Source organism: Carassius gibelio, chromosome B10, assembly GCF_023724105.1.
Source record: "Carassius gibelio isolate Cgi1373 ecotype wild population from Czech Republic chromosome B10, carGib1.2-hapl.c, whole genome shotgun sequence".
In the NCBI taxonomy this organism is placed as follows: Eukaryota; Metazoa; Chordata; class Actinopteri; order Cypriniformes; family Cyprinidae; genus Carassius; species Carassius gibelio.
In genome coordinates this window covers 12,182,615-12,208,251 of record NC_068405.1, presented here as the reverse complement: position 1 = coordinate 12,208,251, position 25,637 = coordinate 12,182,615, and the positions used below count along the sequence as shown (strand labels likewise).

General features: G+C 37.0%; 2 protein-coding genes across 5 annotated transcripts; both read left to right on the top strand.

Annotated features, from left to right (window-relative positions):
- Positions 1-10,830, top strand: LOC127966276 (protein mono-ADP-ribosyltransferase PARP14). 2 transcript variants are annotated; one of them, XM_052567163.1, is made up of 19 exons: positions 1-237; positions 451-545; positions 944-974; positions 1,214-1,332; positions 1,533-1,563; positions 1,810-2,007; positions 3,070-3,303; positions 3,416-5,841; positions 6,723-6,953; positions 7,338-7,547; positions 7,711-7,798; positions 7,973-8,122; positions 8,228-8,287; positions 8,390-8,572; positions 8,690-8,896; positions 9,003-9,608; positions 9,686-9,837; positions 9,949-10,123; positions 10,210-10,830. In XM_052567163.1, exons 1-19 carry the CDS (start codon positions 63-65, stop codon positions 10,488-10,490), a joined length of 5,652 nt encoding a protein of 1,883 aa, XP_052423123.1. In that variant the 5' UTR covers positions 1-62; the 3' UTR covers positions 10,491-10,830. The 2 variants fall into 2 exon arrangements, with proteins under 2 accessions (XP_052423123.1, XP_052423122.1); XM_052567162.1 differs by having other exon boundaries at positions 2-237; positions 7,711-7,819.
- Positions 10,831-12,117: 1,287 nt separating this feature from the next.
- On the top strand, positions 12,118-25,060 carry LOC127966279 (protein mono-ADP-ribosyltransferase PARP14). Of its 3 annotated transcripts, none has more exons than XM_052567171.1 (15): positions 12,118-12,362; positions 13,478-13,596; positions 13,856-13,886; positions 14,684-14,881; positions 15,144-15,377; positions 15,495-17,950; positions 18,136-18,366; positions 19,436-19,645; positions 19,773-19,881; positions 20,022-20,171; positions 20,291-20,353; positions 20,488-20,670; positions 20,876-21,079; positions 21,200-21,805; positions 21,967-25,060. In XM_052567171.1, exons 1-15 carry the CDS (start codon positions 12,182-12,184, stop codon positions 21,969-21,971), a joined length of 4,980 nt encoding a protein of 1,659 aa, XP_052423131.1. In that variant the 5' UTR covers positions 12,118-12,181; the 3' UTR covers positions 21,972-25,060. The 3 variants fall into 3 exon arrangements, with proteins under 3 accessions (XP_052423131.1, XP_052423133.1, XP_052423132.1); XM_052567172.1 differs by having other exon boundaries at positions 12,119-12,362; positions 21,200-21,577; XM_052567173.1 differs by lacking the exons at positions 14,684-14,881; positions 15,144-15,377 and having other exon boundaries at positions 15,969-17,950.
- The last annotated feature ends 577 nt before the right edge of the window (positions 25,061-25,637 follow it).

Sequence of the window (25,637 nt, the reverse complement as noted above, 5' to 3'; positions counted from 1 at the left end):
GTGATTCGTCTTCCCTATTTACAGTGAATCGCAAGCCTTTTCCTCATTAACCAGAAACCACGATGGACGAATATTATCCCATCACTGTAGAAGGAAACTGGCAGGCTACAAACGCTAAAAGTGTGAAAAATAAACTTCAGATTTACTTTCAGAGTAAGAGATCTCAGGGAGGAGACTGCATCGTACAATATAATGACGGGAGCGACTCTGCTACGATTCTGTTCAAATCATCTCGCAGTAAGTTATCAACATGTTAACAAAATAACATTCATTTGGTTTATTATAATGTAATAAAATTTAGATCTTGCAGTGCGGTTTTGTCAAAACTATTTTAAAGTCTCTAAATAAAGAGTTTATTTGCAAATTGTATTATTCTATTTTTTTTTCCATTTTCGATAGAGAGAGAAGTTGTGGGATGTATCTGACTGAATCTGATTGTTTTTATTTCAGTCCGAGATAGCGTGCTTTCCCAGGAAGAACACATTATTACTATTGGCAATCAGCAAATCAAGTTGAAAGTGTATAAACCAGACACAGGACAAAAGGTGTGTATAGTTATAGCTACAAAATCTACAATTATAGCTCTATAATCCATGTAAATTGCGTCAAGTTATTATGGTCTATCATAAAAAAACTTTAACGAGTAACGATTATTATTTTATTGTACATTAAATAAATAAATAAATAAATAAGGTAGAAAATCTGTCACTGGGGTGGCAACTTTTCAAAAGATACACCTTTGTACCAAAATGGTTCATATTAGAACCTCAGGTGTAAATATTAGTATATAAAACATTTAAACGTGTACCTAAAGGTACCAACCTAATGACAGCTTTTCTTCCATGTTTTTTTCTTGAGAGTGAAGAGAGTGAGAGAAGTCACTCTACATGTATGGTAGCATTCCCCATGTGCTCATAAATGCTTCACATTTATGTGGTTTCAGAGAGAGCAGTCATGTGGATATCAGGAACAAAGTAAGTAAAGAATGTGGACTTTGGTCTCTGGCTGCTTACATGCATGCAAACTTTTATTGGTTGGGATATTTTACTGTTATTTCTGATGTTCTGACTCACATTCCTTTTCAGTGGTGAGGATATCACTTTGTTAGTGACCAAGTAATCCTGTATTATTTAATTGCTTGTAGAGAGACTTAACGGTTTCCATTTACATAAGAAAATTATTTGTTGTGATGCATCTGATGTTTGTGTTCAAGGTCAAGATGGCATCCTCTCCCAGACTAAAAATGATATTAACACTGCTAGTCACCAAATCGAGTCAAAAGTGTGCAAACCCAGTGATGTGGAGAAACAAGCAGACAGTACTGGACAAAGAGTGAGTGAACTTAACACAAATATAGGACCAACAAATTGCATCAAGTTACTGCTATATATGAATATATGGTCTAACATTCATTATTCAAATATTACGTTTATGGACGAGATATAGATGCATTTTAGAATTCCTGTAGGAAGATAGCTGGCGGTGTTTTTAACTCAATTAATCACCAATGCTTTGCATTTATGTGGTTTCAGACGGAGCAGGCATGTGGATATCAGGAACCAAGTAAGTAATTCATCTGGAAGAATATGCACATGCCATCTTGTTTATTGGTCAGGTTATCTTACCATTGTCTTATCTTACTATTTATAATGATCTTATCTTACTAATTCTGATACAATTTACTCTTCAGTGTTAAAGGCATCAGTTAGGTACTTAATTAACCATCAAAACAACTCAAGATCATTTTGCATGTACCTGGTAAGTTAATAGTAGGGGGATTTAAACGTGTCACTTTAAATTTTCCTGAAGATGTCCTGGAGACTGAGTTGGATGTGGAGAAACCTCAAGAGTCAAGTGCTGTGGTCCTGGAGAACCTTCCCGATGGTTTTAATCAAGATGTTTTGACTCTTCTGGTGGAGAACATCAGCAGTCTTTCTGGAAATGATTTTAGCATGGAAGTAATACCAGAATTAAGAAAAGCAGTTGTGACCTTTAAAAATCCCAGTGGTAAGTTATTCTACTCTTATAAAAAATATATATTTACATTTGTTATTTGCATAATAGCATTACAATTTTCACATAATAATAATAATAATAATAATAATAATAATAATAATAATAATAATAATAATAATAATAATTGTTTTTATTATTATTATTATTATTATAAAATTAATATTGTTATCTTAATTACTTTTTTTGAAAGTGTCATGAAAGAATGTAAAATTTTAAATGTTTCTTGAGGTTAGTTAAATCCTGTCCAGAGTGGGTGGAAAAGAACCAGAGGGGTTACACCCATGTGAGGCAATATAGGGATAGGCCGCTTTGACAGTCAGGTGTCATTAGTCTCTATTTTCACAGCAAAATCCAGTTTTTTTCAATAGTAATCCATGTGATCAGGAAAATGAGTCCCACTCAGGCTCTGCTTAAGCCTTCCCCCTTCTTATCTTATTATTAGTTAATTGTGCCAAATTGTTAAGGGGTTTTGCCTTGTGTAGGTGTTGTGTCATACCCAGGCTACCTTTTCAGTTGTGCGTCATATTTATTTATTTTTTTGCCTCAAGGCCTTGACGGTTTTTTTCCCAAGTGACAGTTTTTTTTTTTAGCTTTAAATAAAATCCATATACTACTCTGCACCTTGCCTTGCCTCTCCAGGACACTAGGAACTGGAGCTTCTAACAGCAGTGATGCTATGATTTTACTAATTGTCTCTATTGTTTAGGAGGCGGGACGTATTCCACCATGTTGCATGTTGCAATTTCTCCCATTTATAATAATATGAGGGAACTATCTTACTATATACAGTTTGAGTGTGTATTTTCACCTACAGGGATGATAGCATGAAGTATTGATGTCATTATGTGACAACATAAAAGTCCTGATAAACTGTTTTTTAATTGACTCATTTAAACCGACTGCAAAAAAACACTATTTTGAGAATAAGAATCATGCTTCCCCGTTATTATATGGCAGTTTTAATAATGTAGTGTTAGATACTGTTGCACACATTTGCTTTTTTTACTTGATTAAATGTGTTTAGCACATTCTGTGATTCTTAAATTCTTACAGCTGCAATAAAGTTCCTTGAGGACAGCAGAACACATGAAAAGTTTAAGAAGAATAATCTGAGAGCCCGTGCACTGGAGAGAAGCACATGTGTGCGAGTGGAGGATCTTCCAGCTGAGGCCAACAACAACAAGATGCTGCTGGAACTGTATTTTGAGAAATGGGGCGGTCCAGTAAAGGACGTTATCATAATTCCAGAAGAACAAGCAGCCATGGTTATCTTTAAGGAGGAAGAAGGTAAATACACGTACAATTGCTGGCAGTCTTTGCTGTTACAGTTACATATTTAGTGATAACACTTCTTTACCTCATTTTGTCAACATCAGTTCATTAATTTATTCTTTTTCAGCCAAAGAGAGAGTTTTGCTCAAAAAGAATAACATCTGTGATGTTGGAGTCAAGATATATCCCTACTTTAAATCACTGGATACAGTCTTGTATGGTGGCAACAGGCCACAAATGAAGCTGCCTGAACCCGTTACAGTCAGTGTACATTCTGCCATCAGAGAGTTCATCCTCAAGAAAGGGCAGATTTCCTCCATTAAAGACCAGATGAGCTCACACTTCTGCCAAATAAACATGGACAAACCTGAAGTTTTGCTCTGTCCTGATCCAGCATTACTGAAACAGAAAGGAATTTCCAGAAGACACATTGATGGCTGGAGTAAGAATGCAATTGATGCCTTCAAGAAAATAATATCAAACTACTCAACATCTGAGTGGCCTGTGTCACATACCTTGTGGTCAAAAGTAGAGAGTGATATAAAAAAAGTAGTGAAAGATCAGGTTTTAATAGACTTGGATACTTCTAAAGGTGTGCTGACACTGGCAGGAATGGCCCATGAGATAACTGGACTGAAACCCATCATAGATAAGTTTTTGGAGAGAGGAACAAATCAACTGGAGAGAGAGAAGAACAGTGTGACAGAGGACATGGAGATTTCTCCTGCCATGTACTCTCTGCTTGAACAAGATGGCCTGAAAACTGTTTCTCAACATCTGCGCATTGACTACAACAAAAAGATGAACAGATTAGTTTTATCAGGTCTTCATACAGAAACTCTTGCCTTCAAGAATTGGGTCCTTGAGAAGAAAATAAATATAAAACAGAAGCCATTACAGATTAACCGTTCAATCCTGGAGTTCTTGAAATCAGTGGACTGTGATGAAATGTCCAGAGATCTCTTCATATCTCATGGAATAACGGCTGTCTACACAATCGCAAATGAAGATGTTGTTGTGATTGGGAGCACAGAAAGAGCACTTAATGAGGCAGAGAAGAAGATAAATACAGTTCTTACAACCAAAGACCTCACTGTAGAAGATCAGGGTGTGCTTCAAATGCCGGAGTGGCAGGCTCTCAAAACAAAAATGCATGATATGTTTAATACTTCCAAAAAAACATTGGTGTCTATACACATTTCACAGATAGACAAAGTAATAGTGACTGGATTAAGAGAACCAGTGATGGAAGTCAGTGAGAGATTAAGAAGTTTTATGGAGGAACACACTAGAATCGAAGAAACTGTTCGTGTAAAATCATATGCAGCATTTGAATTAATAAAAGACAGAAAATCACAAGACTGGCAGCATTTAATTAAGTTTGATAAGATGAAAGTGAATTTTGATTCAAAGAGACCCCGGATCAAACTGTCTGGAGAGCGTGCATTTGTCCAGCCAGCTTTGACCTTCTTTAAAAGGTTGGTGGATAGTCTCTGCACGGACACACTGATAATTAAAAAGGCAGGAGCAAAGAAGTACTTCATGGAGCAGGGTAAAATGATGCTCTCGATGCTGTTGAAGGAAAATAGATTTGTGGTGGTTCTTCAGCAAGATGACATGCTGGAAGAGGAGGAAGATGAAATTAGTGAAGGTAATTTTGAAGATATTGGCTACGTCTCTTGTGAGGTTCAAATACCAGGTGGACTAACTGTTACTGTCAGGAAGGCAGACATTTGCAAGATCAGTGTTGATGCTGTGGTCAATGCTGCTAATGGAGATCTGAAGCACACTGGTGGTGTAGCTTTAGCACTTCTCCAGGCTGCTGGACCAAGTCTGCAGCAAATCTGTGACCAACACATAAAAGTAAATGGGCCTCTGAAGCCTGGAGATGCCTTCATCACTGACGCTGGTCATCTTCCCTGTAAATATGTGGTGCACGCTGTTGGACCTCGCTTCAGTGATTCAGACAGACGTACCACTGTGCAACGCCTGAGACGTGCTGTGAGGGAAAGTCTGAACCAAGCTTCAAGGAAAAACTGCTCCTCTATTGCAATTCCAGTTATTAGCTCAGGGATATTTGGTTGTCCTCTTGATCTTTGCACTGAATCGATCGCTATGGAGGTGTGTGACTACATTGATGATCATAACCGCAGAGGCTCCAATGGCACATTAACTAAAATTCATTTGGTTGACAATAATGACAGAACTGTGAATGCCATGACTCAAGCTGTCAGAAAGGAGTTTGCTGCGTATAACCCTAAAATAACTTTCCCTCATCAAATCAAACCCCATGGGTATAGTAACAATGGACAAGGCTATCGTGGAAATGGTCGTGGTCATGGCCATGGAACCTATGGCCAAAGAAACCAAGAGTTTGAAGACCTAAAAGGTCATGGTAACAGAGACTTTGAAGAACAAGCACACTGGAGAGGAGAAACCTCAAGCTATGGTGGCAGATCAGATACCTCTGAAGGGTTAACTGTTCTTGAGAGAAAAACTACACGAGAGGGACTAAAAATCATTCTGAGCAAAGGGAATATCCAGGATGCGAGTGTAAGTGAATTGTTCATTTACAAAATTCTGACAGATAGAACATACATAGCAACTATTATCTTCTTATGGGGTGGTCACACTGCACATTTTGTTCCATTGACTTCCATTCATATGCATGCGAATGCGTCAGACCGGAAACGCAAGCTCATGCAAAATATGTCGCATTTCGCTGCATTCCAAAGTTCAAGTTTGGTGAACTCTGACCTGCGAATTCGCATCACGTGAAGATGTGGGACCAGTAGATGATCGATACGTCACTGCGGGACCTCTCTGTGAAGGAAGCACTATATTACTTTAGCTGAAGCGCAGCATCCTATTTTATATAATACATATTTAAAAGATTATTAATATAAAATAAAAAAGAAGCTGCATGGTTTGCAGTGTCAGTGGAAACAGGAACATATGGTACATTTGAATGAGCACATTTAAAAAAAAAATATTGCTTAGGGTGTATATATTCATATAGAGAGAGATACAGAGAGTACAATATAATAAGACACTTTCGACGCCGTCGTAAAAGACACAGTACAAGCACATATTAAACCATGTTGTGATAATTGAGGAGAGACCATTTTATCTTGCTCTCGCCCATATTCGCAGCGGCGTCCGAAATAATTTTGCACGTTTAAAGTCTAGTGTGACCACCCCTTTAAAGACTTTTATTTAATATTAATGTTTTCAATTAGGCTTTTAAAATAATTATTAAAAAATAAAACAAAAACCAAGCCATTTGCTTTGATCAGTCACACTCTGTGTACCATATTCAAGTGTACCACATACTTGTTTACAGACCCCCACCCTGCTAGCTACACCTCTGCTTAATATGTTGTGCTTCAAGTAAATTTAAAATTTTTTTATTATCTCCTTTGTTTCTTCTACAGGCTGATGTAATTGTAAACACTATATCAGAGGACTTGGACCTCAGAAAAGGTGCCGTCTCCAATGCACTTCTCCAGACTGCTGGTCATCAGCTCCAGTCAGAAATCACCAGAGCTGCTCGCTCAAACAGTCTGAATTATGGTGAAATGCTCATCACAAATGGTTATAAACTGAAATGTCAAAAAGTCTTCCATGTAGTTTGCCCATTTTGGAAACAAGGCTCAGAACATAAGGTGAGAAAAAACATTAAGTAACTTGCTGTCACATAAGATCAGGGGTTTTAAACCTGTCCTAGAGGAACCTCATCACTGCACATTTTGTGTGTTTCTCTCATCAAACACACCTGGTTCCATTTATCAGATCATTTGTAGAGACTGCAAGACATACAAGGGGGGCATACAAAATGAAATGTGGCACTCCAGGGCAGGTTTGTAGAATCCTGATTTAGATGTTGCTGTCTTCTATCTCCAACCCTGATCAAGTTGTTCAGGGTCATTTAAAAATTACTGGCAGGTGTGTTGAAGAAGGGTTAGGGTTAGAACAGTGGCTCTCCAGGAGCAGGAATGGTGATCTTGCTTTAAAGATTAAAATAGATATATTTATAATCATTTTAAAAGGTACTCGCTCAGATCATTAGAAAATGCCTGAAAAAGGCAGAAAGCTGGAGAATGGCTTCAGTCGTCTTCCCGGCTATTGGGACTGGGAATCTTGGCTTTCCTAAAGATCTGGTGGCCAGAATCATGCTGACAGAAGTCCAGGAATTTAACTCTACTAATCTTCGAGAGGTAACCGTGATTGTGCACCCTTCTGACAGGGAGAGTGTAGAGGTGAGTGTGAAAAGTAGAATCAAGAAACATAAAAACACAGTCAAGTTTTCCCATCTCATACAGTATGACCAAGTCAAGATGTGTGCTTTTATTGTTTAAACTGTAACCTATTGTAACATAGTTGCACATGTTTTCATGTATATTTCTGTGCTTTATCTTTTAGTGCTTCATCAGTGTCTTTAGACATGGGATTCAGGGTCCCATCACAAAAGAAGGACAGCGACATGTCAAGATTAAAAAAAACATTTCTGGCAAGTCAGCTCAAACCTCTGGTAACACTTTCTTATCTGATGTCTATCACACTTATGTTTTTGAATATATTTTGCTAAAATATTTATTTTATTAACAAATATATCCAAATGTCACAGATATATTAGGATAGTGAGACAATTTTTTCCCACATACATCTTCATGTTTTTCTTTAGGGGCCGTTGGCAAAGTCTCTTCTCCCTCTCTTGGTGTCCACATTATGCAGCTGGGTCAAGTGACTCTGGAGGTTTCTTCAGGAGACATAACTAAAGAAAAAACTGATGCCATTGTCAACTCCTCAAATCAGACGTTTTCACTGAAAGCAGGTTAATTCACCTATACACACCGCCTTGTATCAATTACTCATTTATAATTTATTTCACATTCAAAGAGAATTATAATATGACAGTAGATTTTACTTTGTAATCCAGGAGTATCCAAGGCCATTTTAGATGCTGCTGGAGTACAAGTAGAACAAGAATGTTTGTCAGGTTTGTGTTCTTTCAAATGTGCAATTTTCTTCTTGTTGATGTTGAGTTGTAATGAACTTTAGGTGCTACTGGTAAATATGCCCCCCTCCCCCTCCACAATAGTGCGATCATCAAACATGCAGCAGACAGAGATTGTGACCTCAGCCGGGCGGCTTCCATGTGGAAACATCATCCATATTATTGGACGTAATAGTCCATCTGACATTAAGGATGTTGTTATGTCTGTTTTGGAGTTATGTGAGTCACGCCAAATTACTTCTGTTGCCTTCCCAGCTCTTGGCACTGGTGAGAAACTTTGATCTTATTTTTTACATAATTGCAGTGAGTGAATTTTTTTATGGAAATATTGTGTGAATGATTCACTTCCTTATTCTTTTTTATTTTTGGTCTCTAACCCTTTAGGTCAGGGAGGTGCACAACCAGCTGATGTTGCAGATGCAATGGTTGATGCAGTTGTCGACTTTGTAAAGAAAAAGAAACCGGTGCATGTAAGGCTTGTGAAGTTTCTTATATTCCAGACGAACATGGTGGCAGACTTCCACCAAAGCATGATCAGAAGATCTGGTGAGAAAGTAGAGGAGGATAAAGGTTTTCTGACCAAACTTAAAGGTCAGTAATAAATTCTAAAAATGCTAATCCAGTTTATTCTTTGTAAAAATACAGTAATGAATTCCTCTGTTTTTTTTTTGTTTTTTTTTATTCTTTTTCCATCAAGACTTTTTCTTGGGGGAAAGTTCAGATTCTGCCACAAATGAAGACTCTGTTATTGTGGTTGAAAAAATTGAACCAGCAGTGTTTCAGCTCTGTGGGGAGACACCAAAGGACCTGAGTGAAGCCAAGGAAATGATCAGCAATTTGATACTACGGGAGCATGTGAGCATCCCAATCCATGATCCAGCCATTGCTCATTTCACCAGGGAGGATGGAGAAACACTGAACGCCATGCAGAGGGAGCTCACAGTCAGTGTCCGGCTTGAGAAGAAAGGCCAAGACTCTGTCATCACACTGGAGGGTCTGACAAGAGACGTTCACACTGCAGGCAGTCGTATTCGAGACATGATCAGAAAGGTGGAAAGAACGGAAAAACGAAGAAGTGAGGCATTTTTCATTAGCAGTACGATTCAGTGGCATTATCAGGAAAATGGACGGAGCGTCAAAAACTTTGATATATTGACCAATTATGACCTGGAAGAGGCCTATCGGAAGAGACAGCCTACAGTGAAAATCAAAATTAACAATGATGAATATGAAGCTGATTTAGTTCGCAAAGAGGCCACAAGAAGAGGAATAAGTATTGAACTGAATAGAGTAGATCTGCAAGGTGAGATTATTTAATAATTTAAATAACATAGATCTTGTACAAGGATTAGTTAATCACATTTTTCTTTTTGTCAATAGCTGCAGCTGCAACTCAAAGCCCTTTACCTTCAGACTGGGAGGACATGAAAGGAAAACATGTTGTTCTTGTAAAACTCACAGCAGGCTCAAAAGAATTTGCCAAAGTAGAGAAAGAGTTCCGGAGAACCAATCTAACCAATAACATCATTGAAGTAATACAAGACTAATGATAAACCTCATATTTATTAGTTTTGAAAGATTCTGGTTTTGCATTTTAGTACTATGGTGTAAATGTTTTTTTTTTTTTTTTTTTTTGCTTTTAGATTGAAAGAGTTCAAAATAGCACACTTTGGAAAAGCTACATGATCAAAAAAGAGGATCTGGAAGTTAAAAACAAGCATAAAAAGAACGAAAAGCTTCTCTTTCATGGAACTGGCCCTGATAAGACCGATCAGATCAACAATCACGGCTTCAATCGCAGCTTCGCTGGCATGCATGGTATCAGTCAAATTACGTATAAACTTTTTCACTTGCATCTATTTGTGTTTTAAATCAACTGACTATTGTTCTTGTTCTGTTTTTAGGAGCCATGTATGGGAATGGTACATATTTTGCTGTGGACCCAAGTTACTCAGCCCAAGGTTACTCTAAACCTGATGCCAAAGGACACAAACGCATGTACCTCGCCAGGGTTCTTGTTGGTGATTTCACTCAAGGAAAACCAGGCCTTCCTGTCCCTCCTGCGAAGAGCTCTAGTAGTGCTGATCTCTATAACAGTGTGACTGATAACATGACCAACCCATCCATGTTTGTGATCTTCAATGATGTACAGGCTTACCCAGAATACCTAATCACTTTCCAGTAATGATTATGAGATCTAAGTCTCTGTTTTTGTTCCCAATTTACATTAATTTGGTGAAACTGAACATAATTTTAGTTAGGTTAGGTTAGCTTCTCTCTACTAACAGAGAGTTTGATACTTCAAAAACAGTGATAGCCCTTTGAATGGTGAGAAATGTATTACTTGTAGTTTAATTTCACAGTTCCCTTTTAATCTTTAAATACCTTAATCAGCATTTGTTTGTTTTCATATATTGAAGTATTGGCTAACTGGGAAAAGTTTGTGTTCAGTTTATGGGGATTAAATGAGGGCATTGAAATTAGGCATACTATTACATAAAAATAAAAGGACTTTCGCTACATTATTTTTATTTTATTATTATTCCTTTAAACACTGTCGAACAATTCTGATTTTCTTTGGCAGTTTTTTTTTATATTTCTGTGACATGCACTTAAAGTATAATATAAGTCAAGTCACCTTTATTTATATAGCGCTTTAAACAAAAAAAGATTGAGTCAAAGCAACTGAAGAACATTAATTAGGAAAACAGTGTGTCAATAATGCAAAATGACAGTTAAAGTCAGTTCATCATTGAATTCAGTGGTGTCATCATCCCAGTTAAGTTTAAATAGTATCTGTGCAATGAAGTCAATGATATCACTGTAAATGAAGTGTCCCCAACTAAGCAAGCCAGAGGTGACAGCGACAAGGAACCAAAACTCCATCAGTGACAGAACGTAGAAAAAACCTGGTTTCCGCTGTCTTTCAGGGATGTAGGTCCTTTCTAGTTGCTGATCCACAATCTGGTTTAGATACGTGTTGGATCCGGGTGACTGCAGTGACCCTCTGATCTGGATACAGACTGGATCTGGTGGCTATGGTGACCTCGGAATAAGAGAGATGCCATTCTTCTAACGATTTAGCAAGTAAATCAGGTTTTACGGGAAGTGTTCCCGGATCCAGTTTACTTAATTAATCCAGCCTAAAGATCCTTTAATAGATTTGGATATTAGAAGAATAGTGTGTTTTGTGTAAACCAGGTTAAAGAGATGGGTCTTTAATCTAGATTTAAACTGCAAAAGTGTGTCTGCCTCCCAAACAGGTAGGTTATTCCAGAGTTTAGGTGCCAAATAAGAAAAGGATCTGCCGCCCGCAGTTGATTTTGATATTCTAGGTATTATCAAATTACCTGAGTAAAATAAACGATCAGTTTTAAATAAGGTTTAAATATAAAATAACAATGAATTACGTCACATGGCCAAATCCTAAGCACAAATGTGACCTTGGACCACAAACCAGTCAAAAGAGTCTTTAATATATATATGTAATTTTTTTTTTTTTTCTTTTTTTTTGCTGACACAACTATTTGAAAATCGGGAATCTGAGGTTGCAAAAAAATAATAATAATAATTTAAAAAAATAATAAATTCAAAATTAAGTTTTGATACATTGACTGTTGGGAAGTATCTGGAACATATTTTTTCTTTTTTTACAAAAATACCTGTGCTACTTATGACACAAATAAAAACGTCTCGAGTTCTTATCTTGGATGAACGTACCTTATAATTTCATGGACAAGCCGGTTTTATTTTCTCTGAAAGTGGACTCAAACGAAGAAACGAAAATGAAAGTAAAGGAGGGCGGGATCAAGTATACAGAGGCTATTATAGGCGACTGACTTCCAAGTAATTTCCTCGTTGAACAGAAAATCCACGATGGATGAATATCCTTATCCCATCATTGTAGAGGGAGACTGGGGGCCTGAACACGCCAAAAGTGCTAAAAATAAACTTCAGATTTACTTTCAGAGTAAGAAAAAATCTCAGGGAGGAGACTGCGTTGTGCAATATAATGACGGGAGCAACTCCACTACGATTCTGTTCAAATCATCTGACAGTAAGTGCTAAACACGGCCATTTACGTTATCAAAATAACAAATATGTATTTAGTAATGCAATCTGTCGAAATGTCAGATTCAAATACAAAGCGCGACAAACTCATGTAGCCTAACGTTAGCTAGCCTCCATTGTCATCCATTTAAAGAAATGTAAACAAGTGAACAACACATCAAACTACAGGAAAAATAAATAAATCCAGTCTCGTTAAATAATTTATAAAACGATTTCTGCCACTCATTACCAAGCATACATAACATAACATAAGATACTTTGGACATTAATAAGGCGTATTTATTTTGGGATAAGAAGTTCACTTTACCCTCTCTCATTGAATAACTTTCATGACTGTAAAACTCAACACTATCTTTGTTATCTTTGTCATCTTAGCCTATCCTTATCGTGCAAATGTGTGCTATCAAATGTACTCCAGTATAATCCTATTGTTTTTTTAGATGATATGTCCCAGCGTCTACGAGAACATTCATGTTCAGAGAATGAATTACAACAAATTTAAACAAATTTGGAATAAAAAATAATATTTTGCATCATGGAGTGAATTTATGAAAGAAAGAAATTTTTTTTATTTATTTGTTGGCAGATATAGGAGGAAAAATTGCCCTGAATAAAATAGCATTTTAATAGCATTTTAACATACTCTGTAGGTGGTTGCTATTGGTTCGGCTACATCAATACATTATGAATGAGTGTTTCACCTGACATGGGTTCAGTTGAAACAAATGCAGTTCTTGTATTTATGAACTAATTGCGGAAACTATAAGCTATTTGTAAATTATTATTGGTCATAATTATATTTGTAGACTGTTGAAAGAAACATCACAAGGAAAAAAATATATTTTTGATATTGATTTTTTTTTTATATCAATAGCTTAAAAAATAGTTTTAATGAGTTTTGTGTGGTAGCATAAAAAGCAAAAATTGTCAGAACTGTACACAGTTTACTCTTCTTGAAGAACTTTAAGCTTAAAGGCCTATGTCATATCAATGTTGATCATTTAAATTGTCACATTCACTAATATAACGTAGTTTTGTGCTACTTTTTATGTTTTGAAGCATTGTGATGTTTCTAACGAAACCTGATAATTTGTGTTCAAGCCCGAGATGGCGTGCTCTCAAAGTCAGAGCACATCATTACCATTGACAATCAACAAATCAAGTTGAAAGTGTACAAACCCGGTGATGTAGAGGAACAGGCACACAGCACTGGACAAAGAGTGAGTAGATTTATTTCTAAATCGAGAATTAGGACCAAAAACGATACTATAAACAGATATAGTCACTATGATCAGAATGGTCTGTCATAAAAGTAATAAATTAAGTTTCATGGTTGATGCATTTAAGAATTTCTCAAACAAAATGGTTGTCATTTCTCTGTATTGTTAAAAAGGACTGGGGTAGAGAGAACAAACTACATATGCTTGTTTAGTTCTCCATTCACATAACTGTAAATGCTTTACGTTTGTGTGATTTCAGACAGAGCAGGCATGTGGATATCAGGAACCAAGTAAGTAAATCATCTGAACTTTGGTCTCTGGCTTTTGTGAATTGCATATTATTGAACTGATATTACGAATGTACTTGTTAACACATTAATTTTCAATAATAAAAATATTAGTTGGGTACACTCTCAGAAAAAAAGGTACCAAAGCTGTCACTTGCACCCTTTTCAGAAGGTACAAATGTGCCCATTTAGGTACAGTATGTATCGTTAAGGTATTTATATGCACTCTTTAAAGGTAAAAATTGATAGCCTGAATACACTGTAAGTCGCTTAGGATAAAAGCATCTGCTAAATGCATAAATTTAAAGGGGGGGTGAAATGCTATTTCATGCATACTGAGTTTTTTACACTGTTAAAGAGTTGGATTCCCATGCTAAACATGGACAAAGTTTCAAAAATTAAGTTGTACGTTTGAAGGAGTATTTTTGTTCCAAAAAAACCTCTTCCGGTTAGTCACAAGTTTCGGAAAGTTTTTTTCGAGTATGGCTCTGTGTGACGTTAGATGGAGCGGAATTTCCTTATATGGGTCCTAAGGCACTTCTGCCGGAAGAGCGCGCGCTCCCGTATAGCGAGGCTGAGAACAAACATTTCACTGATCAGAGCGATTCACTGATCAGAGCGAGAGCGTCGCGAAAAGTCACAAAAGGAGTTTGTTTTTGGTTGCCAGGGCAAGACAACCCTGCACAGATTACCAAAAGAGAAACAGCATTAAGGGACCAGTGGATGGAGTTTATTTTTACAGAGCATAAAACCCATATAACCTGCTCTTTAAATGTGTGTAACTTTTATTTTGCCTTAAGATCAAAGTGCCTCTCAGGCTGATGTGAAGAAACCTCAAGAGACAAGTGCTGTGGTCCTGGAGAACCTTCCAGAAGATGTTAACCAAGACGTTTTGACTCTTCTGGTGGAGAATATCAGCGGACTTTCTGAAAATGACTATAGCATGGAATTAATTCCAGGATTAAGAAAAGCATTTGTGACCTTTAAAAACCCCAGTGGTAAGTTTTATATTTATACTTTTTTATTATTATTTAGACATTTTATTTGGTCAAGTTTTGTTTTGGTCAAATATTAATTGAGCTTAATATTGATTACATAACACCTTAGTTTTACATGTTACAGTTTAAAATTAAGAGTTTTGATAATATGACTCTTTTAATATGAGCTTTATTATTTTGCTGGTAAACAGTATAAAAACTTTTCTTATTATGACTTGATTGAATGTGCCTCACACATTCTGTAAAATATTATTTCTTACAGCTGCAGAAAAGTTTCTTCAGGACAGCAGGACACATGAAAAGTTTAAGAAGAAGGATCTGAGGGCCTGTGCACTGGAGAGAAGCACATGTGTGCGAGTGGAGGATCTTCCAGCTGAGGCCAACAACAACAAGATGCTGCTGGAACTGTATTTTGAGAAATTGGGTGGTCCAGTAGAAGAAGTTATCACAATTCCAGCAGAACAAGCAGCCATTATTATTTTTAAGGAGGAAGAAGGTAAATATATGTGAAATAGCTGGCACTATTTGCTGTTAAAGATTTAGATTTAGTAAAACTTTTTACTGCTGTTTGTCAGTGTCGATGCATTGATTCACTGCACCTCCAACTTTCCAGCCAAACAGAGAATTTTGAAGCAAGAGACTTACATCTGTGATGTTCCAGTCAAGATATATCCTTACTTTAAATCACTGGATACAGTCTTGTATGGTGGCAATAGGCCACAATTGAAGCTGCCTGAACCCGTTACAGTCAGTGTACATTCTGCCATCAGAGAGTTCATCCTGAAGAAAGGGCAGATTTCCTCCATTAAAGACCACATGAGCTCACACTTCTGCCAAATAAACATGGACAAACCTGAAGTTTTGCTCAGTCCTGATCCAGCATTACTGAAACAGAAACACGATGCCATTGATGGCTGGAGCAAGAAAGCAGTTGATGCCTTCAAGAAAATTATCTCAAACTACACAACATCTGAGTGGCCCATGTCACACCCCCTTTTATTTAATGTGGAAATTAATATTAAGAAAGTAGTGAAAGATCAGGTTTTAATAGACATGGATGCCTCTAAAGGTGTGCTGACACTGGCAGGAATGACCCATGAGATAACTGGACTGAAACCCATCATAGAGAAGTTTTTGGAGAGAGGAACAGATCAACTGGAGAGAGAGAAGAACAGTGTGACAGAGGACATGGAGATTTCTCCTGCCATGTACTCTCTGCTTGAACAAGATGGCCTGAAAACTGTTTATCCACATCTGCAAATTGACTACAACAAAAAGATGAACAGACTTATTTTATCAGGTCTTCATACAGAAACTCTTACCTTCAAAAATTGGGTCCTTGAGAAGAAAATAAACATGAAACAGAAGTCCTTACAGATTAACTATTCAGTCCTAGAATTTCTGAGATCAGTGGACTGTGATGAAATGTCCAGAGATCTCTTCATATCTCATGGAATAACTGCTGTCTACACAATCGAAAATAGAGATGTCGTTGTGATTGGAAGCACAGAAAGAGCACTTAAAGAGGCGGAGAAGAGGATTAATACAGTTCTCACAACCAAAGTCCTTGTTGTAGAAGATCAGGGTATCCTTCAAATGCCGGAGTGGCTGGATCTCAAGAAACAACTGGAGAATATGTTCAGTACACTCAAAAAGATATCTGTGTTGATAAACCTTTCCAAAAAGAGAGACAAAGTATTAGTGACTGGATTCAGAAAACCTGTAATGGAGGTCAGTGAGAACTTAGGATGTTTCATTGAGAAACACACTAGAATCTTAGAAAAAGTTCATGTCAAATCACACGCTGTGGTTGATTTCATTAAAGACAGAAAATCACAAGACTGGCAGCATTTCATTGAGTCTAATGAGGTGAAAGTGAGTTTTGATTCAATGAGACCCTTGATCGAACTGTCTGGAGAGCGTGCATTTGTCCAACCAGCTGTGACTTTCTTTAAATGTTTAGCAGATGCTCTCTGCACGGACACACTGATAATTAAAAAGGCAGGAGCAAAGAAGTACTTCATGGAGCAGGGTAAAATGATGCTCTCAATGCTGTTGAAGGAAAAGGGATTTTTGGTTGTTCATCAGGAAGATAATACACTAGAAAAGGAGGAAGATGAATTTACTGAAGGTAGTTTTGAAGATATTTACCAGGTCTCTTGTGAGGTTAAAATACCAGGTGGAGTAACTGTTACTGTCAGGAAGGCAGACATTTGCAAGATCAGTGTTGATGCTGTGGTCAATGCTGCTAATGAAGATCTGAAGCATACTGGTGGTGTAGCTTTAGCACTTCTCCAGGCTGCTGGACCAAGTCTGCAGCAAATCTGTGACCAACACATAAAAGCAAATGGGCCTCTGAAGCCTGGAGATGCCTTCATCACTGACGCTGGCCGTCTTCCCTGTAAATATGTGGTGCACGCTGTTGGACCTCGTTTTAGTGATTCAGACAGACATACTACTGTGCAACGCCTGAAACGTGCTGTGAGGGAAAGTCTGAACCAAGCTTCAAGGAAAAACTGCTCTTCCATTGCAATTCCAGTTATTAGCTCAGGGATATTTGGTTGTCCTCTTGATCTTTGCACTGAAACAATCGCCAAGGAGGTGCATGACTACATTGATGATCATAACCACAGAGGGCCCAGAAGCACATTAACTAAGATTCACTTCGTTGATAATAATGACGGTACTGTGAATGCCATGACTCAAGCTGTCAGAAAGGTGTTTGCTGCTTATAACCTCAAAATAACTTTCCCTCATCAAACCAAACCTCGTGGGTATAGTAACAATGGATCAGGCTATCGTGGTCGTAGTCGTGGTCATGGCTGTGACCGTGGTCATGTCCATGGGAATGGCCGTGGTCATGGACACTATGGCCAAAGAAACCAAGAGTTTAAAGGTTCCAAAGGTCGTGGTAATAGAGTCTCTGAAGGAAAAGCACACTGGAAAAGAGATCCCACAAACTCTGGTGGCAAACCAGATATATCTGAGGGACTGAGTGTTCTGGACACCAAAACTGCACAGGATGGACTAAAAATCATTCTGAGCAAAGGGAGCATCCAGGATGCACATGTAAGTATCATAGTTACTTTTTTTAAAAATCCATAAAATGAAGAAAAGGGGAAAGAAAAAAATATCTAAGAATAAAGTTTTAACTGCTAATGTGCTTTTTCTGTACCAGCATACATTCATATTGTTTGTGGTAATCGTTGTATGTCCAATTCATTCAAAAGAAGTGTCTCCTGTTTCTTCTACAGGCTGATGTCATTGTAAACACTATATCGGAGGACTTGGACCTCAGAAAAGGTGCTGTCTCCAGAGCTCTCCTCCAGACTGCTGGTCATCATCTCCAGTCAGAAATCACAAGAGCTGCTCACTCAAAGAATGTGAATTATGGTGAAATGCTCATCACAAATGGTTATAATCTGAAATGTCAAAAAGTCTTCCATGTGGTTTGCCCGTTTTGGAAGCAAGGCTCAAAAGATGAGGTGAGAAAAAATTACAATACACAGGGCCAGATTTACTAACAGCTTGCGCAAGCGCAAACCGCCTTTTGGCATTAAAATAGTACTGTCAGTATTTACTAAACACAGTGAAGAATTAGCACTTAAAAGGCATGGGCACAGCTATTGTCATGCCTGATGGCGACGGCCGGCTCTGCCCACAACAAGCTCTGTTTGTGTTTGTGCTCATCGAATTCTGGTATTTATTAGGGGTGCTCCGATCACGATCGGCCGATAGTTATGCGCATTTCGTCAGTAAAGCCGGTTATCTAATCAGCGGTTAATTCCATCAGGTGCGTGATTTCACATAGAGCACCTATTACTACACAGAGCCGTTGTTAATAGAGAAGATGCGCAAATCCACTTCATTTTCAGCGTTTTTTGGCGCATCTTCTCAGTTAACAACGGTTCTGTGTAGTAATAGCTGCTCTATGTGAAATCACGCACCTGATGGAATTAACCGCTGATTAGATAACCGGCTTTACTGACGAGATGCGCATTAACGATCGGCCGATCGTGATCGGAGCACCTCTAGTATTTATGCCATTATTTAATAACCCCCAAAAGTATGGTAATTTGTGCTGCTCTTGGTAGATTGCACAGATCATTATGGAAATTATATGGCTGCATCTGTGTTCTTTAATGTGTGCATTGTCAGTAAATCACACGCAGAATTTTCCCGTCCCATCTGTGCTTTTCTGGTGCTCTACTGCTAATTTGTCCAGTTTAGTACATCTGACCCAACATTTTAATTTACAGTTGTCATTGACTGTGTTAATGCTGGCTCATTTTAAGATTAAAGGTGCAATATGTAATATTTACAAAAATCTTTTGACCGAAATGCAATATAATATACATAACTATGTTTTCAGAGGTGCACCTTACTTAATGAACCGTTAGATTTGTATCACCAAATGTGCCTCATATCATATGTAAGCACTACTTAATTATTTAGTTGGTACTTTTTTTAAAAGACAGATAATAAACAGATAATATATATATATATATATATATATATATATATATATATATATATTTATTTACATTTTAAAAGGTACTCGCTCAGATCATTAGAAATTGCCTGAAAAAAGCAGAAAGCTGGAGAATGGCTTCAGTTGTCTTCCCGGCTATTGGGACTGGGAAACTTGGCTTTCCTAAAGATCTGGTGGCCAGAATCATTCTGAAAGAAGTCCAGGATTTTAAGCCTACAAACGTCCGAAAGGTAACTGTGATTGTGCACCCTTCTGACAGGGAGAGTGTAGAGGTGAGTGTGAAAACTAGAATCCAGAACCATAAAAACACAACCAATATTTTTTAGCTATAAACTATTCAAATAAACTTTCATAGTTGTGAATGTCAGTATTGTCTATATTTCTGTGCTTTATCATTAGTGCTTCACCGGTGTCTTTAGACATGGGATTCAGGGTCCCATCACAAAGGAAGTACATCGACATGTCATGCCGAAAATAAATAGTTCTGGCATGTCAGCTCAGACCTCTGGTAACACTTTATTATTTGATGTTGATTACACTTATTTTTGTAAAATACAGTACATTTTGTTAAAATATTTGTTCTAATAACAAATATATCCAAATTTCACAGAATATAGGAGTGACACATATTTTTATATTTTTCTTTAGAGCTTGTTGGCAGTGTCTCCTCTCCCTCTCTCGGGGTCCCCATTATGAAGCTGGGTCAAGTGACTCTGGAGGTTTCTTCAGGAGACATAACTAAAGAAAAAACTGATGCCATTGTCAACTCCTCAAATAAGACATTTTCTCTGAAAGCAGGTTCATTAATCTTCTCCTATATTATCTGACTTGTTTCAATGAATATAAGTTTCATTTACAATGTTTTTCCTGTTCAAAGAGTCTTATAAATTAACAGTAAATTTCTCTTTGTAATCCAGGAGTATCCAAGGCCATTTTAGATGCTGCTGGAGTAAAAGTGGAACAAGAATGCTCTCAGATTGGTTTGTGTTCCTTAAATTTACGGTTCATTCTTGTTGATGTACTTTAACTTTTTGAATACATCAATCTTTGGCATATGCTTCAAATAAGAACTAAGGAGCTTAAGATGTTTTTGGTAAACATGTTTTTCCAATAGTGGGATCATCAAACATGCAGCAGACAGAGATTGTGACCTCATCTGGGCGGCTTCCATGTGGAAACATCATCCATGTTATTGGACGTAATAGTCCATCTGACATTAAGGATGTTGTTATGTCTGTTCTGAAGTTATGCGAGTCACGTCATATTACTTCTGTTGCCTTCCCAGCTCTTGGCACTGGTAAGAAACCTATATATGTATTTATTTATACTTAATTGCATTAAGAGTTTTGCTTATGTACTTACTGTACAATTAGTTAATAAATCATTTTTTACTAAGGTTTTATTGTATTTATTTATTTTTTGAGTAGGGGGTGGGGGTTGTGTTAGGAATTATTCACTATTCAGTTCTTTTATGTATTTATTTGTTTACACTAACCCTTTAGGTCAGGCTGGTGCAAATCCAGCTGATGTTGCAGATGCAATGGTTGATGCAGTTGTCTACTTTGTAAAGAAAAAGAAACCGGTGCATGTAAGGCTTGTGAAGTTTCTTATATTCCAGACGAACATGGTGGCAGACTTCCACCAAAGCATGATCAGAAGATCTGGTGAGAAAGTGGGGAAAGATAAAGGCCTTACCAAATATAATGGTCAGTAATACATACATACATACATCCCATCCATTCTTATTTTTTTTTAAATGTAGTAATTTATCCTTCACTGTTTTTGTTGAAATGTTTTACCCATTAAATGTTCACCCGGATAAAAAGACTCTTTCGGAGGGGAAAGAGCAGACTCTCCTGCAAATGAAGAGTTTGTGATGGTGGGAGAAGATATTGAGCCAGCTGTGTTTCAGCTCTGTGGGGAGACACCAAAGGACCTGAGTGAAGCCAGGGACATGATCAACAGCATGATATTGCGGGAGCATGTGACAATCCCTATCCGTGATCCAGCCATTGCTCATTTCACCAAAGAGGATGGAGAAACACTGAACGCCATGCAGAGGGAGCTCACAGTCAGTGTCCGGCTTGAGAAGAAAGGCCAAGACTCTGTCATCACACTGGAGGGTCTGACAAGAGACGTTCACACTGCAGACAGTCGTATTCAAGACATGATCAGAAAGGTGGAAAGAAAGGAAAAACGAAGAAGTAAGGCTTTTATAATAAGAAATGTGGTTAAGTGGCAATATCAGGAAAATGGACAAAGCGTCAAAAACTTTGATATGTTGACCAATTATGATCTGGAAAAGGCCTTTCAGAAGAAACAGCCTTCAGTGAGAATCACGATCAGTAATGAAGAATATGAGGCTGATTTAGTTCTCAAAGAGGCCACAAGAGGGAGATTGAGAATTCAGTTAAAAAGAGTAGAACTGGAAGGTCAGTTAGTTCATTTTATAATTAAGACATTGACTAGAGGCATCATGTAAAAAGTTGAGGTACTCAAGTTTGAGGCTTTCCTTTTCTTTTCTTTTTTGCAGCTCAAAGCTATTTTACATTATACTTGATATAATAAACTGAACGTTTATTCTTCTCTTTAGGTTGAAAGAGTCCAGATCACTGCACTTTGGAGATACTTCATGATCAAATAGGTTTGACTGGAAGATAAAAACATCAAAAACAATAAAACTTCTGTTGCATTGAACTTGCCCTGATGACAGATCAGATCAACCATCACAACTTCGCTAGCATGAATAGTATCAGTCAAATTTAGAATAAACAGTTTGTAGGAGCCATGTACATATTTTCCTGTGCACCAGAGTTACACACACACACACACACACACACACACACACACACAATAAGATATTTAATCTCATGGTCCCTAATACCTAATCAGCAGTTGTTTGTTTACATATATTGAAGTATTGTCATACAAGGAAAATAGTTTGTGCTGATCATATACAGGGATTATGTATCTGTGAAATAAAGAAGCACAATTAATAAAAGTAGAACCCATTATGCAACAGTAAAATAACTTTACTGAATCAGGATGGTAAATTCTCATTCTTTTATACATTTTGTAAACATCTTAAATTAATATTTTCTCTGGCTGTTTCAGTATTTATGTGCAGATACAAAAAAAATATAGCTGCAAGCAGCAATTACGGGGATGATTGTAATTGAAATGGATGAAAAATCATAAACACAACCACTAGTAATAAGATTAAAAAGCCTATCACTTTTGGTCAACAGGTGGCGCTGTAATCAAATCATTTTGGTGTGTTCTGTGTGAGATGACAATAACACAAACAAAGTTTGGTGTCAATATGCCAAAGCATTGCAGAGATACAGCCTCAAGTGTCATTTTGGCATTGTGCCTCAAATTCGTCGCTGTGGTATGCAAAAACGGGTTTGTTTATCGATACAAAATCCATAACATTTTGTCAGCACAGTCTAAAGATCATCTGATTCAATTTTGATGAAAATCGGACTAACGGTTGATGAGCAGTTCGAAAAATAAGGTTTTCAACATAAATCAAAATGGCGGACCGGAAGTTCGGCTTACTCTGGTATATTTGGTATCTATGTTGTCGGCATAAACCAGGGAATATTTTGAGACCAGTTTCTTTGCAATAGGCTAATGCAATAAAAAGTTATTAGCATTTTTATAAGTGTAATTATTCATAGTTAATGAATGGTTCATTACTCTTGACCAATAGGTGGCGCTGTTACCAAATTTATGTGGCATAGTCAGTGTGAGGTGGCGATGATACATACAAAGTTTGGTGCAAATTTGTCAAAGAATTGCAGAGATACAGCCTCAAATGCATTTTGGCACCCTTCCAGCAAATTCGTTGATGCGCTAAATGAGAACAGTTTCGTATATCAACACGAAATCCATAACTTTTTGCCAGCATGGTCTGAAGATGATACACCTCGAATTTGGTGAAAATCGGACTAACGGTCTAGGAGGAGTTCGAAAAAGTAGGTTTTCAACATTAATCAAAATGGCGGACAGGAAGTATGGCCAATTTTCGCATAATTGGTATCAATGCTGTCGGCATGACCCACAGAATATAGGGAGATCATTTTAATTTTAATAGTGTAATTTATTCAAAAGTTATTAGCATTTATGTGATATTTCATCATAACTATTGGCCACAAGGTGGCGCTGCCACCAAACTGTTTGAGTACCTTCAGGGCATGGAGCCGAATATTTTTGTAATTATTTTCGTAATGATACGATGCTGCGTTCAAAAAATACAGCATTTTAAATCATAATTCAAAATGGCCGACGCCTAAAATGGCCGACACGGGAAAATTTTATATCATTCGACTCGCCATGACGCACTGAATCTAAAATTGTGGTTTTTGACCAAACCATTCAGAAGTTATAAGCCAAAACATGCATTTTTCATATCTCCTGACCACTTGGTGGCGCTGTGTCGAAACACTGCGGGTAGTCTCAGGTCATGGTTATTATAACACACACCAAGTTTGGTCTCAATATCCCAAACCGTTGCCGAGATATAGCCTCACATGCATTTTTGCATGCTTCTCGTCAAATGTGTCATTCGACAACGGTTGGACGAATCAACTTGAATTCCATAACTTTTTGCCAGCATGGTCTGAAGATGATCTGAGCCAATTTTCGTGAAAATCGGACAAACCGTCTAGGACGAGTTCGAAAAAGTAGGTTTTTCAAAAATTTAAAATAGCGAAAAAACTAAACCTTGCGATTTTTGAATTTCGGGATACATTCGACTTGGCTTGAGCCAAGGATTCAGAGTAAAAAATAATTTCCATTTTCTGGCTTACGGTTCAAAAGTTATTAGCATAGAAACATTGAAATTTTGGACAAGTGGTGGCGCTAGAGAGTTGGAGTTAGAGACTTCAAATTTGCTATAGTTAATGGTGGGACTGTCCTCTATCAGTGTGCCAAATTATACAACTTTCCCGCAATCGGTTATATGGGCTGCCATAGACTTGCGGCGGAAGAAGAAGAAGAAGAAGAAGAAGAAGAAGAAGAAGAAGAAGAAGAAGAAGCAGAATAATAATAACGCCAACGATTACAATAGGTGCCTACGCACCTTCAGTGCTTGGCCCCTAAAAAGGTACAATTTTTTTTTAATTAGTTCTAAGTGCAAGAAATTGTTGAGTTCTTGTCTTGTAGAAAAATTTAATAGTTTCCATTATAGTTTTTCTCACTCGCTTTGGTACATTTCTAAGATCACAGCTGAAATTCTCAAAACTAATTTCTTAATCTTCTCACTTGTGCATGTCATAGCAATATCTCATTATTTTAAACAAATTGACATTCATATAGTTGATTATGAACAATTGTCTGCTGTGTGCTGCATAATCAATTGCTTATGTCATGTTGATCAAAATATATTATACTGGTTCTCTGTTGAACCTAACCCCAAAGCCATTAATTCATTGCCATTAAATGCATTAAATGCAAAGTCATTAAATGCAAAACGGTTGACCTAGTTGTAATAATTGTAATCATATATGCATTTTTAATGTGTCCTGAAATGTTGAATTGCACAATTCAATCTTGATTTTCACTAATCAAGGGTAATGTAAAGCAAAAGGTGAATCGCATTGCAACAAAAATGTTACCAATGTATGATTATGTACGTCTTAGAGTTTCGATTAAAATGAAACGATCTGTATTTTCAAAGTATGACATTATATATACTATATATATATATATATATATATATATATATATATATATATATATATATATATATATATATATATATATATATATATATATATTATACAGTATATATATAATGTTGTATTTTCAAAGTATGATATAATATATACATATAAAACAGTTTATTATATTAAAGTTATATTCAACCTGATGAATGTCTAAGGATGCTCTGAATGTAAGTGAAATTAGACTGTCTGAAGAAAAAGAGTTGTATTAGTGTACAGAACAGCTTTGGACTGTACACTTGGACTGTTGGAGACAGATATGGTTTTATTTCTATATTATTGTATTATCTGCAAACAGTTATTGACTGTTGTAAAGCTTATAGCACTCAATTATTCAGAATCAGATTTAAAAATAAATATATTTAAATCTAAACTGTGACTGATAATCTGGTAAGTGACTCACAAAAGATTACAAGTGAATCGGTAGACTGATGTTTGCTAAAATGATGTGGCACAGCCCTAACTAGAAGGGGGTGTTGAATACGAGGGTATGATGAACTGCACTGACTCACAAGTAATTTCCTCATTGACCAGA